The 15,028-nt window shown below is 44.7% G+C and overlaps 1 protein-coding gene across 2 annotated transcripts in view; it reads right to left on the bottom strand.

Annotated features, from left to right (window-relative positions):
* Positions 1-5,363: 5,363 nt before the first annotated feature.
* Positions 5,364-15,028, bottom strand: part of mark1.L (MAP/microtubule affinity-regulating kinase 1 L homeolog) — a 97,692-nt gene continuing 88,027 nt past the window's right edge. For both annotated transcript variants that reach the window (XM_018262618.2, XM_018262619.2), the window contains exons 17-18: positions 8,170-8,214; positions 5,364-6,652 (exon numbers count right to left, since the gene is read on the bottom strand). In XM_018262618.2, the coding sequence (XP_018118107.1) occupies positions 6,298-6,652; positions 8,170-8,214 (400 nt within the window). In that variant the 3' untranslated portion in view covers positions 5,364-6,297. The remainder of the gene's footprint in view (positions 6,653-8,169; positions 8,215-15,028) is intronic.

The raw sequence follows: 15,028 nt of genomic DNA, 5'->3' as shown, positions 1-15,028 counted from the left end.
GAGAAGGTGGCAGTTAGAGAAGGTGGCAGTTAGAGAAGGCTCCCAGGCCTGCCCGGGTAGGGGGAAGGCATTGGATGAAGCAATGGACTATAAGATGTGATCATGCAAATAAATATTCCTCCGTGATTTTATTCTCAGTTATAGATAAAGGTCTATGTAGAAACCGGAACCATATAGAAGGAACAGAAAACCTTAAATTCTTGGGAAATTTCTGCTTGCATAGAGTTTGTTGTCTGCTTGAATTCCAAGTCTACCTCCTGCCGCCCATTAAATAAGGGCAGAGACACGCTCAGATTCGGGGAGATTTAGTCGATAAATCGCCTCCTCTTCAGGGCAACTAATCTCCCCGAACTGTCTCCTGCTGGCTAGAATATAAACTGCCGGCTAGATGGCACTCGGAGCACTTCATTTTCTGAAGTTGCCTAAAGTTTCCTTGTGAGGCAACTTTGGAAAACAAAGTACACCAATTGCCATCCCGCCGGCGATTTACATTCCAGCCAGCGGGAGGCAGTTGGGGGAGATTAATCGCCCTGAAGAAGAGATTTGTCGAAGGACGACTAATCTCCCCAAATCTGAGCGTTTGTCTCTGCCCTAAAAACAGAAGTTAATAGCGGGTAAGAATGCACCGATACCGAAACCCTAATTTGCATATGCAAATTAGGGGTGGGAAGGGGAAAACATTTTTTAATTCCTTGTTTTGTGACAAAAAGTCACGCAATTGGTTTACTGGTAGCAACCAGCACTTAATTTAGCAAGTGTCAACTGTGTCTATTTCCCTGATTATCTATGACTGCCATTGTACCACCATCATTGCCAAACCCAGCAATGTCTTCTGTCTCTCAGAGATGGAAAGGACCTGATTCCGGCCAACCACAAACCGTAACTGGGATTTGGCACATCCCGATTTAGAATGACTTCTTGCTTGTTGTTGCCCAAAGCACCATTGGATGGAATATCTTTCAAAGGTAATACATCATTCTATCCTTCTTGGGAAGAAACATTTTTATAGCAACTCCTTTTATCCATCCAGTACAATAGTTTACAGGTATGGGACCGGTTATCCAGAATGGTCGGGACCTGGAGGTTTCCATATAATTGACTGTTGATCATGATACCTTAAGTCTACTAGAAAATAATTTAAACATTAAATAAACCCTATATGCTGGTTTTGCCTCCAATAAGAATTGATTATATTTTAGTTGGGACTAAGTACAGGTATGGGACCTGTTCTCCAGAATGTTCGGGACCTGAAGTTTTCCGGATAACGGATCTTTCTGTAATTTGGATCTTCATAGCTTAAGTCTACTAAAAAATCCTATAAACATTAAATAAACACAATAGGCTGGTTTTGCATTAATTTTTTTAGGTGTCCAATAATTTAGTACATATCTCTCTCTCTATATATGTTAGTGGGCAAACACAAATTTTTCGATAAATATTGAGCGGAATGAAGATAAACTGCCTGATTGGCCTTCATTGTCCCAAAAAATTATCCAACGCCTGGAACAATGAGCCAAAAGTGTGACTGGACCCACTGTTCTCTGGGTATCAGCTAAGGAACCATATAAATGCCTGTAATAATATACACGTATGGGACCTGTTATCCAGAATGCTAAGGGCCTGGTGATCTCCAGATAAGGGATCTTTCCGTTTGTTGGATCTTCATTCCTTCACTCTACTAAAAAGTAATTTAAACATAAAATAAACCCAATAGGCTGGTTTAGCTTCCAATAAGGATTAATTATATCTTAGTTTTGATCAAATACAAGCTACTGTTTTATTATTATGGCAAAAACATTTAAACATTTTTTTTTTAATTATTTGGATAAAATGGGAGATGGCCTTTCCAGTTTTCTGGATAACGGATCCCCTACCTGTGCTGTAGCCTCTTAAGTTCCTATCATGCCACTGTGCCTACACCCTGGGGTTAATTACGCAATTCTATACTCATTTGCATGTAAAGTATGTTATAATGTGTGTAAATGCATTTTAGAAGTAAATTTGCCAACACAAGTGAAATGCATTATTTTTCAGTAATATAAGGAATATAAGCTGTGCACAAATAAAATGAAAAATTCCAGGCTCGGGAATGAATGAACTCTTCTGGTGTAGGTATGCACCGAATCCACTATTGTGAAAGATGCCGAATACCGAACCAAATTTGCATATGCAAATTAGGGGTCGGAAGAGGAAAAAATTTTTACTTCCTTGTTTTGTTACAAAGTCAAACATTTCCCTCACGGCTCCTAGGATTCGGTTTGGCTCGGCAGAAGGATTCGGCCGAATCCTGCTGAAAAAGGCAGAATCCCGAACCAAATCCTGGATTCTGTGCATCCCTATTCTGGTGCATCAGGGCAGTTACACTTGTACAGGGAATGGCTATTACTAAATCAGTGCCCTTTGCTTGATCTTGAACTGGAAAGATACCCCCGACCTTGAGTCGTATACACCAGTGCTCGCCAGACTGCATTTCAAATGAACAAAATAGACTTTCCCCCCAACTCTCACCCTAACTGGCATTTAAAGGAATTGTCATGATTTTTATGGTTTACATTTTATTTCTAAATTGCATTGCAAATAATTCACTCTACCATTAAAAATGTTATTCTTGAAACAACAAATGTATTTGTTTAAGCTCTAATATTTGTGTGGAGGCAGCCATCTAAGTGCATTGCGTCTGATTCTGCGCCAGCACTTCAGGACGGAAGTGCTTTCAGACCACTATTGTTTCTCCTCTTCTCATTGTACTTCAATACGACCCAGGTCTTAAGGTAGCCATACATGGAGAGATCTGCTCGTTTGGCAATGTCACCAAAACGAGCAGATCTCTCCCCGATATGCCCACCTTGAGGTGGGCAATATTGGGCTGATCTGATCGTGTGCCCTAATGGGCGGTCGGATCACGGGCCCGCATCAATGAACAGATGCGGCCGCGATCCAACGGGATTTTTAGTCCCGTCCCATCGGAGGGCCCCACACGGGCCAATACGCTGCCGACTCAATCTGTCGGAAGCTTTTATCGGCCCGTGTATGGCCAACTTTAGGGCTTTTCCTGATTGGGTGCTATTCTCATGTCTGCCACTATTTGGGGCTAGGGACACTTTTAGCAATACAAACAAATCCTTCAGCAGAGGCATCAGGGAGCTGCTTATCTGCCCATTGTTTGGTTGATTGGCTGCTGAGGAGGGTGATATCACTCTACCTTGCCGTGTAGCGGTAAAGATTCTTCCTCAGGGGCACAAATAAACAAAAACATCAAATGCCTTTTTGATTTTTTTGTTTATTTGTGCCCCTGAGGAAGATCCTTAAGGTCGAAACGTGCTGGGCTCACCAATATATTATTTATTTCCTTGTATAATTTTTGAAGTTTTTCTTTTTTGTAATAAATTCATCATTACTTTCAATATTTGCAGCTTTTTCTGGAGACCCTTAAGGTGGAGTCCCCTATGGATTAGCACCCTTCATTTTGATTTAAGGGTGTGCGCCTTCTCTCTTCATTTTGTAGCAGTAAAGAGTGACTGAAGTTTATCAGAGCACAAGTCACATGGTTGGGGGCACCTGAGAAATGGACATCCTGTCTAGCCCCATGCCAAATTTCAAAATTAAATATAAAAATATCTGTAATTTTTAAGAAAAAAAAAAGTTTTCCTGTGACAGTACCCCCTTAAGCAAAGCCCAAAATCTCTTGTTTCATGTCCTCCAAATCCTCAGTCCGGCAAGGACTTGTATATACTGCTCAAGTTTATTCCAGTTAAGTTAAGGGTTTTTTTTTTGGGGGGGGGGGTCTATTTGCTCCATTCGAAACCCATGCTGGAAAGTCACTCATATTTATTCAGATATTCCTGGAACCACTGCAGAATGCCTGATAAACAAATGTTTTTCCCTATATCTGTACCCTTGTTATCAGCTATGGGGTGGGAGGGGGATCTTACCATAGGTTGGACCTGGAACATAAGCAGGAACTGAAAAAGTCCACCACGGACAAAGAATAATTAAGATTTAGCGACCACGAGCATTCCCAAGAACTTTCTTTATATTAATATATAATTATAAGTTATCCAGTAAAAAGCCTCCACAAACAAAAATGTCACCTTCCTCTACTGCCAACAACCATTGCTGTCTATACCCTGTTAATCCTTTCGGTTCCATACCTGTGTTTTGGTTTTGTGTGTCTCGCTGGATAGTAACCCATTTACTCATGGACCTCTAGTCTTAGTAATGGAGAATAAAATAAATAAAAGACTGTTGTCCTATCTGATTAGGCAAACCTGCCAATACCTTCCACAGGTGGACAGGAGTGACCATCACTGTACAGCGACACTGTACTAGAGGGTTGAATTTTTTTTTATAACATTTGTTGTGTTTTAGAACTTCCAACCCACTTTTGGAGAGAAAAAGGCACCCCTCTACTAACAGAAGCAGTGCATGCCATAGGTGTTATCAGCCTATTGGTCGACCCCTTCAACATGTGGCTTCCTGGCTGGCCATGGAGATATCGTTTAAGTGCTGCCATACTTGTTTGCCTAGTATCCAACGTTCTCCTTCTCATTATGAAAGCAGAAAGGTGACTACATTAAAGTCATTTTTTATGTCGCTTCCAGGTTTTCTTGAGGTTTTCATTAACAAATAAAAGCCTTTATTTAGAAGTGTACCTATAGGGGGCGATGCAACAAATCAAGGCGTCAGGTGCACTGAGACATTTCTCTTAGGTGAATGGTAAATAAATTAAAAAAAAAAGTAATGGCTTTTCTGATCATGTGACACATTTCGGCCCATGCAATGTTAGACATTATACCATAAACAAAGACGGCCCTCTTTTATTCCAAGATATTAAAGGCTACATGTACTGTTAATATAAATTAATTTTGCTACAACAGCGCCACGTGCTGGTCATTTTCTGACCACCAAGAAGTCAAGGAAGTAGAATGAAAGAGACTGCTGTGATGTTCTTTAGCTTGGGAAAGATTTGAGAAAGATTTCTATTATATTTCCTAAGCAGAAGAACATTAGAGCAGCCACTTTCTTTCTCCTGACAACTTCCTTGACTACTTGGTGGTCAGAAAATGACCAGCAGGTGGCGCTGTTGTAATAAAATTCATTCATGTTAGCACTACGTGTATCCTTTAATATCTTGGAATAAAAAATAAATAAATAATGAATGTACATTGCAAAAGTGCTTAGAATAGCACTCTCATCAACGTTACACTTATTTTTTAAGGTTTACTTATCCTTAAACACTGAATCAATGCTTATGCCAACGCCATGTCTTATTCTTCTGTGCCATCTCTGATGACTTATCGGAGCTTGGGATCTGCATAATGAAGATGCTACAGCTAACAGCAGTGCCCTTCTCATTTTTTTTCTTTTAAAAAATAATATATACAGTAGGTTAATAAGCCATGCCGAGAGATAGAGGTCTCCTATTCGTTACTCTGTGTTAGGGCAAGCTACACCTTTTCAGCAATGTAAACCAAAGATGCCAACGTTATTGACCTACAGTGATTGTGCAGGGGAACTCCCAGACCCTCATCTGGAGACGAATTTAGAGAGATGTCCCGGGCAAGTACCAGAGGTTAGCTAAATTGTCATCCTTGCTGTACACACCCCCCCCCCCCCCAGTCAAACACTTTCTGGAACAAATAACACAACAAGCAAAAGATAATCTTCACTAAAGGCTCATCACATGTTCCACGGGTTCTCTGCAGTGCTCTGGTACAATGGATTGATCACCAATATCTAAAACAGTTGTGGTTTGCTTATAAACCCTTATGGGGTTTTTTTTCTTGGAAAGCTGTGGATTGTTTTTTGTTAAATAATGGCCATATTGAAACGTTACAAAACTGAAAAAAAAAAAAAGTAAAAACAAATTCATCATTATCTCGTTAAACAATAAGGAAGATTGCCGTCATCCAGAATCCGGAACAAAAAAAACACTGAACATAGATCTCTGTACAGTAAAACTAAACCCAGCTATACAACATCTGCTTCGTCTGAGCAATCCGATTGTCTATTATACAATTCTATGCACATCGACGGAGAACAGAATGTTCTAGATCATCACCTGTACATGACACAGACGGTTGACTAATGCAGAAGTGGTAGTTGATTTCAGATTGTACAATTCATCATAGCTATGTATAACCTTATTGCAGTAAGGACATATTCGTGTGCCCGGAGTAATAATGCCCTTTACTGGTTCAGATGCCCAAAATGTGCCACATTGACGGTCTACAGGGCTCAGCAGTTACACTCAGACATTGGACGTCACTCTGACCATTACCCGTTGGGGGAACAAATTCACAGTTTGAGCTCGTTCGCAATCTTGGACGCAATGTTCTTGAAGGCGATGGATGTCCCCGATATCCTCTTAAATCGCACCCCATTAAGAGACAGGCGAGGCAGCTTGCACACCTCCATTTCCCACTGTACAAGGCTGTCTTGTCGGGCGTCTCCGTGGACACAGAAGAGAAGGAAGCGTTCCTTCTGCTCGTAGTCACAGTTGTTGGCATCCAGCACTTTGCGGATCTCCTTCATCATATCGTTGGGGTCCATAGAGCTGGTGGTCTTCATGCTCCAGGTGAAGCGTAAAGATCGTGGCTTTGAGTCCTTTGCATCTTCCCTTTCCCGCTCCTTTGGCTCACTGGAGGTGCTCCTGGAAAGGAGAGCAAAGAGAATCACAAAAATATATCTAAGAACCAGCTTTTTATAATCATGTTGCTGATAACGAGATACTGCCACCAAGCGGAGAAGACTACATAGGTGCACTGTTTCCAGCACCCATGACTGCAAAGCAGGCCTCAGGTTAATTATTGGCTTTGCCTAAACTGAAAGATTTTTTTTTTTTTCCCTCCAATCCATGGTGCCCTAATGAATGCGGATAAAGGAAGATGGGATGAGATGATAAATGGAACGTGCAAAGAAGAGAATGATGAGCATCATGGAGTTGGGTTATGGACTCTTTATTTAACTAATGAAGGAATTATAATGCAAGTGGTCACGATGAGATGGACTTTGGGAAAAGTCAAGGGAAAAACAAGCACCTTGGAGAGGGCTGTGGAAAGGTCTACCCAATCAAGTTAGTGTTGATTACCCATAATGGAAAACCATTTTCGGTCAATGAACCCCATTTACATGTGCATGGATTTACCAGTCTGCCCCAAAATTTTGGTGGCATGTCCATGTATATGGCCTGTACCACCAGGTACTAAAATTCTGCCATTGCGTTACCACCCTAAGCTCATTGTATAAAGCTCTGCTCACAATCCAAAGCCCCAAGCCTGTTCTTATTCCATGCTATCCACTGTTGCAGTCCATGTATCTACATGAAATCCATTCCAGTCCTCTGTTCACAAAGCAATTTGGCACATATGCTGAAGCTTTCATGTCTACCCTGGGTAACATATGTGTAGGAAAGTGATTGAGAGTACTGAAACATTGCTGTATATTTAATAACACTACATTCACTATAACATTACCATTGTGACATCACTGAATTCTTGTATAGACTGAAGAAGCCCAGCTAAACTGCAATGGAAGTGGACGCAGTAGCCCCCATAGGGGGGTAGTGCTGCTGTTCTCAGGCAACAGTCCCCCCCCCACACACACACATAGACATGAACGGTGGTGAAAGACTACATATGGAGCCCATGATTAAGCACCCTGAAGGGTGTGAAACGCGTAGGGTGGATGGAGATGAAGCCATAATTTTTTCTACTAATAAATTTATCTTTTAACGGAATATCTCTGGTCTTGTGGATCCGATTGAGTGCCGGTCAGCCCTGTTTCTTTATCTTTGGAAAGACTACAACTACCAAAATGCAAAGCAGCACAGGGTTTCCTTTTTAACCAACACTAATGCAAACCTGCAGATTATAAAGGTTAATATAGAAAATGTTTTTTTTTTCTCTATGGGTGTTGGTGAAGCTTAATTTAATACATGATAAAGTTACGGCAGAAAGCAGATCAGCAATAATGTAAGAACATGATCTTTAATTTGTATGGAAAGCTGCGAGTGTTTGATACGGCAGGTTCTAAGCAGAAAACGTATCTAGAATTCTTTGCAGCGAGGAGCGGAAATGAAAGCATTACACACAAAGAAAAGCCAAAGTAACGGTGTCATGGAAAAGAAGCAATTGCACAGCAGTTAGCAGCGTAGTAACATCGCCTCACCTGGACGGATCTGTTCTCCCACTGGCTTCCCCTTCGCTTGGGTCCCTCAAAACAAAGGTTCAGATTCAATGACAAGTAACAAATACCAATTTATTTTATGTACACAGCTTGGGGGAGAGGAGAGAGTGAGAAAGAGAGAGTGGAGAGAGAGAGAGAGAGAGAGCTTGGGGGAGAGGAGAGAGAGAGCTTAGGGGAAAGGAGAAACAATGTATGGCAAGTAGTTTTTTTATAATTTCTGATGACCCCCTAAGCTTAGCTTTTTCAATGGCTGCCCAGAGCACGTGTAGTGTCACTGACCCACAAAAGACGGCCTAAAAGGATGGGGATCTGCGGAATAAAATTTTGAAGGGCTGGATCATTATAGTTATAGGGCTGCTGAAACTCTGGGCTGGTACAGTAACCAGGAAAGGTTAAAACTAAGTAAGCCTTATCAGAAAACCCTCAAAGTAATGCTGCTCTGAGTCCTCTGTCAAAAGAAACACTGTATTTCTTTCTATTGTGTTCTCATGGGCTTCTGTATCAGACTTCCTGTTTTCAGCTTAAACCTCATTGCCCTGGGTGTGAGCATGCTCAGTTTGCTCCTTTTCCCCCCCCTCCCTTCTCTGCTGTAATCTGAGCCAGAGCCATAAATGAGCAGGGAGAGACGCAGGCAGGAAGCGGTCACACCAAGCTAATATGGCAGCTGCTATCCTAAACAAACAGAGAGAGCTTCTAGAGCTGTTTACTCAGGTATGGTAAAGCATTATACAGAATAAATACAGTGTTACAGCTTGCACTATTGCAGCTAATCTATTGGCAATAAACTGCCTCCGTAGCTTTCCTTCTCCTTTAAACGTGTCAAATGGTGTCCCCCGATCCCAAACTGAATCCCAAATACATTTAAGAACACTAGGAAATCAAATCAGGATTCTATATTTAAGTTACTGCGTATCTGCTTAGAAAGGTAGAGACTGGGTACCCCTGACTGAGAGCTACAAGGTTATTTATGAATGAGAACATGGATTTAATGGATAGATTCCGCAATTGCGTGAGTATTTATGAAATGTCGGCTGGAGGTGAGTATTTATGAAACGGCTGCTGGAGTTAGCAATAAAAGAACAAGTATGGCAAGTAGTAGGGGCCATTTCAACAGATAATCCTGCAATCATGGTGTTTCACAGATAATCCTGTAATCATGGTGTAATGAGAATTATCAAAGACAAGTAGAGAGAACAGGATTTTTTGATACTCACTGTTAAATCTGTTTCTCTGTAGTCATAAGGGGGACACAGGGACCGATGGGGTTAAGCTCCACCCTCCAGGAGGCAGGACACTTGGTAACAATTAATTAAGGGGCGTGCCGTGCTTGGCTTAACCCCGCACACAGTGCTCAACACTCAGTTTGTTCCAAAAAACATATTAACCAGTATAACTGAACTATAACGTATGACAGAATGAAAGCCAGGGATTATCCTGGACACGACCATCAGGTCAACGGCTCGTCTTAGGGCGGGAAGCCCTGTGTCCCCCTTATGACTACAGAGAAACAGATTTAACAGTGAGTATCAAAAAATCCTGTTTTCTCTGTCGTCTTAGGGGGACACAGGGACCGATGGGGACTTAACAAAGCAGTCCCAAAAACAGCAGGGTGGGACGAGCCAATTTAACTGATTTAGTGGAAGATAGACTGCAAAACCTTGCGACCAAGGGAGGCCTCAGCCGACGAAGTTTTGTCGAGTCTGTAGAATTTAGTAAATGTATGAACAGAGGACCAGGTAGCTGCTTTGCAGATCTGATCCAATGAGGCAGCATTGCGCCATGCCGAGGAGGCTCCCATTGCCCTCGTGGAATGAGCCTTGACACCTTGAGGTGGTGCCCTACCTTTTGACAGGTAGGCTTGACAGATGGTCTGTTTGATCCATCTGGCGATGGTAGTCTTTGATGCTGGTAAACCTTTACGAGGTCCGGAAGGAATAACAAAAAGAGCTTGAGATCTCCGAAAGGGCTTCGACCGTTGAAGGTACCACCGAAGTGCTCTGACTACGTCTAGATTGTGAAGACGTCGTTCTTTGTCATTATTTGGATCTGGACATAGAGACGGAACTATGATTTCCTGATTGATGTGGAAGGAAGACACAACTTTGGGTAGAAACGAAGGAACCGTCCGTAAAACTGCCTTGTCTTTGTGGAACACCAGAAAGGACGGATCACAGGATAGTGCACTCAGTTCAGACACCCGTCTGGTTGACGAAATTGCCACTAGAAACACAGCCTTGTAAATGAGCCATGTGTCGGAAATAGAACTCATGGGTTCGAATGGAGGGTCAAGTAGAGCCTCGAGCACGAGATTAAGGTCCCAACCCGCGACGGGCGGTTGAAATGGAGGACGGACGTGAGCCACTCCTTGCAGAAAGTCCGTATGGAGTCCTCTGTTGCAAGACGATGTTGAAAAAGGACAGACAATGCAGATACTTGTACTTTTAATGAGCTGAGTTTTAGACCTAACTGCAGACCACGCTGTAAAAAGGACAACACTCTAGGTATGCTGAGTTCTAGAGGGGGCAGGTTGAGTTCTTCACACCAACTGTAGTAGGAACGCCACACTCTGTGATAAGACTTGGAAGACGTGGGTTTACGTGCTTTTAGCATAGTAGAAATAACTTCGTCTGCTATCCCTTTTCTTCGCCAGATGGATGCTTCAATAGCCATCCCGTCAAAGCGAACAGTCCGGGATTGGGATGTGTCAGTGGACCCTGACTGAGCAGATCTGGTCTGTGTTGTAGTCGGATCGGTTGTTCTATGGACATCTCTTGCAGATCGGAGAACCATGTTCTTCGAGGCCAATAGGGAGCTACCACAATCACCGTGATGGTTGATCTCCTGATCTTCTTGAGGACTCGAGGCAACATCGGAAGAGGAGGAAAGACGTATGCCAGGTCGAACGACCAAGACTGAGTCATGGCGTCCACTCCCTCCGCCATTGCGTCTCGGGAACGAGCAAAGAACCTTCGAACCTTTCGATTGGCTCTGGACGCCATGAGGTCGATCTGTGGAGAGCCCCAGAGGTTTACTAGCTCCATGAATGCCTCCGGATGAAGTTCCCATTCGCCCGGATGTACTTGGTTTCGGCTGAGAAAGTCTGCTTTTATGTTGGCCACCCCTGGGATGTGAATGGCCGACAATTGTACTTGGTTGGATTCTGCCCAACCCAGTATCGCCTGTGCTTCCTTTAGTGCAGCTTTGCTGCGTGTTCCTCCCTGCCGATTTATGTACGCCACTGTTGTGACGTTGTCGCTTTGGATGCGAACTGGGTTTTGGTGCAGGCGTTGTGACCAATGGAATAGGGCTAGTCTTACTGCTCGCAATTCGAGTACGTTGATGTGAAGTTTGGACTCCTCGGGAGACCATTGACCTTGTGCAGATAGGTTGTTCCACGTGGCCCCCCAGCCTGTGAGGCTCGCATCCGTGGAAATTACACTCCATTCTGGGCTCGCCCAGGATTGGCCCACAGCCAGGTTGTCCATCTTCAACCACCACAGAAGAGTTTCCCTTGTCGTATGGGAGAGGTTGATCACTCGCGACAGAGGACCTCCTTTCCAGGATGACAAAATGTTTGCTTGTAAATCTCGTAGGTGGATTTGAGCAAAGGGAACTGCTTCGATGGTTGACACCATGAGTCCCAGTACTTTCATTGCCATGTGGACGGTTGGTCTCTGGTGAGACAGGAGGGACTGTACTTGATCTCTGATCTTGTGCTGCTTGTCTTGTGGAAGACAAACCATCTGTGTCATTGTGTTGAATTCCAGGCCTAAGAATATCATCTGGTGGCTGGGCTGTAGGTTGGACTTTGACCAGTTGATGGTCCAGCCGAAGCTCTGCAATAGTCGAATCGTCTTGCAGAGGTCCTCCTTTGCCTTTTCTTCTGATCTGGCCTTCAGGAGAAGATCGTCCAAGTATGGAGTCACTGAAATGCCTTGGAGTCGTAATGTTGCTGCCGTTACCGCCATAAGCTTGGTGAACACCCGTGGTGCTGACGAGAGTCCGAACGGAAGTGCCACAAATTGGAAGTGTTGATTCGCGAATGCGAATCGGAGGTATTTCTGATGGCGGATCCAAATTGGTACATGAAGATATGCGTCCTTGATGTCTAGGGACATCATGAGCTGTTCGTGCTCCATGCCTCGTATCACTGATCGGAGTGTTTCCATCTTGAAACGAATGGATCTGATAAACTTGTTGAGCAGTTTGAGATCTAAAATTGGTCGGAAGGATCCGTCCTTCTTTGGCACTATGAACAGATTGGAGTAGAACCCTGAGAATCTCTCCGGCTGTGGTACTGGTACAATTACTCCAGTGTGTTCCAGTTTGGAAATGCATTGTAAGAATGCTCGTGCTTTTGTGGGGTGTGATGGAACCCTGGACATAAGGAATTTTCGAGGGGGTGGGTTGGTGAAGTCGAGATGATAACCTTCCGTGACTATCTCGTTGACCCAAGCATCTGAAGAGTGATGGATCCATACCTCCCGGAATCGAAGTAACTTGCCCCCTATTTGTTCTAGCGATTCCGGAGGGGGTGCCCCGTCAGGCTGAGGTAGACTTATCTCCTGCGGGTTTTGTGAAGGTCTTGTTGGGCTTCCATGGGGTGCGAGTTTTATCGTTGGTCTTGTTACGAAAGTGTGACCGTCGTGGTGGACTGTATTTGCGTGTGTAACGTCCGCTTTGGCCACGAAAAAACTTTCCGCGTCTAGCAGTCCCCATAGACCTACTCTTTGCCTGAGGAAGGAAGGTGCTCTTTCCCCCTGTTGCTTGCGAAATGATTTTCTCAAGTTCTTCGCCAAATAACCGTTGACCTTTAAAAGGCAGTGAGGTTAAGGATTTCTTGGAACTCAAGTCAGCTGACCAGTTTTTAAGCCATAAGGTCCTCCGTGCCGCTATGGATAGAGCTGATGTGCGGGCTGTAATCTGTGAAATATCTAGGGTGGTATCACAGAGGTAGGCGGACGCCTCTGCAATTGTTTGTGCAGAGGACAATAGGTCAGTTCTGGGCACACCCTCTTGAATGTCTGTGACTAAAGATTCTGCCCATGCTTGAATAGCTCTGGATACCCAGGCTGAAGCGAGACAGGGTCTCAGGGTTGATCCGGAAGACGTGTAAATAGCTCTTAGGAAACCCTCCAACCGTCTATCCGACGGATCTTTAAAGGCCGCTGCGTCAGTTACTGGCAATGTGGTAGATTTCGATAATCTGGACACGGGAGCATCCACCATTGGAGGATTGGTCCACTTATCCACCAGTTCCTTGGGAAAAGGGTAGGACTTAGAAAATTTCCTTGTAGCTTGGAATTTTCGTTCTGGAGTGTTCCATTCATCTTGTATCATGTCCGTCAGCTGGTCATGCGATGGAAAAACTGTAGTGGACTTGTGTTGTCTCTTGAACAACCTAGATGTTTCAGCTTGTTTTTGCGCTTGAGAAATATTAAGTACTTCGAGCACCTTTTTAATTATGCCCTCCACATCGTGTTGAAAATCGCGATCTCTCTCACCAGCATGATCTTCCTCTTCTTCCCCAGAAGACTCGTCTGAAAGCGGTAGTTCGCCTTCTGATTGAGAGGAGTTTTGTTCTGCCGACAACTCGTCGGAAGATACATGTGCTAAGGAGTCGGCCTTAGAGTCATGAGAACGTTTGCGTTTTCCACTTGGTCTGTGACTAAACTTAGCCAAGGCTTTTCCCAGGGTATTAGCAATGGCCGGTAATCCTTGTAAGGATGCTAAGGACTGAGACAGTTGAATAGCCCAGGAAGGAGCTGGTATATCTTGCACTCGGCTGGGCCCCGGCTGTAGAGAAGGGCTTTCTGACTCAGAATTTTCTGTCTGTGTCTCTGTTGGAACAGGGTTGTTGGAAGAAGCATTTTGAGCCCCCTGCCCCATTGAACAAGATCTGCACAGTGGCTCGTTCTGACCCCCAGGAATTTTAGATTGACACTTTGTACAGGCAAAGTAAGTCACCATTGCTGTTGTGGGTACTCTCCCCCCCGCCCTAGTGAATAATCCCACTGGCCTACCTTCTGCCATTGGATATCACCTGAGTGGGAAGCAGTGTGCGAGAGCTGAGTCAAGGTCCAGCTGTTGCAACTGTAAATATGGAGTGTGGAAAGTTCCAGACTACTCCCTTATGCCACCACTGAGCTCTAAACACGGAGGATGTCTTGTAAGCTGTTTGCGTCTCACTCCTGTGTGTTCCGCGCAGCCTGTCAGTCCTCCCGGTTGAGTGAGCGGGGACAAAATGGCCGCTGGAACGCATATGCGTTCCAGCGCGAGCGCGATCCAAAATGGCGACGCGCGCCAAAAGGAACAGGGCTCTGCAGGCGCCGGACTCCCCGCCCCTCCTCCATGTTAGCTGGGCCCCGTGTGGATCAGATACTCTCCCCCTGCAAAGGCTCCCTCTCCCTGCCGTCTGACTCGGTCCTACACCATGCGCAGAATGCGCAGTACAAGGAAGGGAGCCAGCGTGTCAGTGCCTGCTCTCCCCGGCAGCAGGGAGAGAATGACGCAATGTCTGTTTTCCCACTCCGGTTCCCTCACAGAAGGTACCGGGGGAGACACAAGCACAGGAGAGGAGGAAGGGAGGGAGGTATTGATGGGGGGGGGGGAGGCGAGGGGGGGGGGTTAACAGCTGGTGCCACCGTAGCAGGAAGGTTACAGGCAGGTGCCAGCTTACTTACCTAATGGTAGGTTCACAACGGCCAGACCCTCTGCCAACCGAACGGAAGCCAGGCACTGTCTGGGTGGTCGGTATAGCCCTCAGGCTAGGTAATGACCCCGGTGAACATGAAATGGTGGGGGCTAACCAAAAGGATACAGGCAGCCCTGTTCCTGGTAT

This window comes from Xenopus laevis, chromosome 5L (assembly GCF_017654675.1).
Source record: "Xenopus laevis strain J_2021 chromosome 5L, Xenopus_laevis_v10.1, whole genome shotgun sequence".
Taxonomy (NCBI): Eukaryota; Metazoa; Chordata; class Amphibia; order Anura; family Pipidae; genus Xenopus; species Xenopus laevis.
Note: the sequence above shows the minus strand (reverse complement) of the source record. Positions and strands in the feature narration are given on the sequence as shown.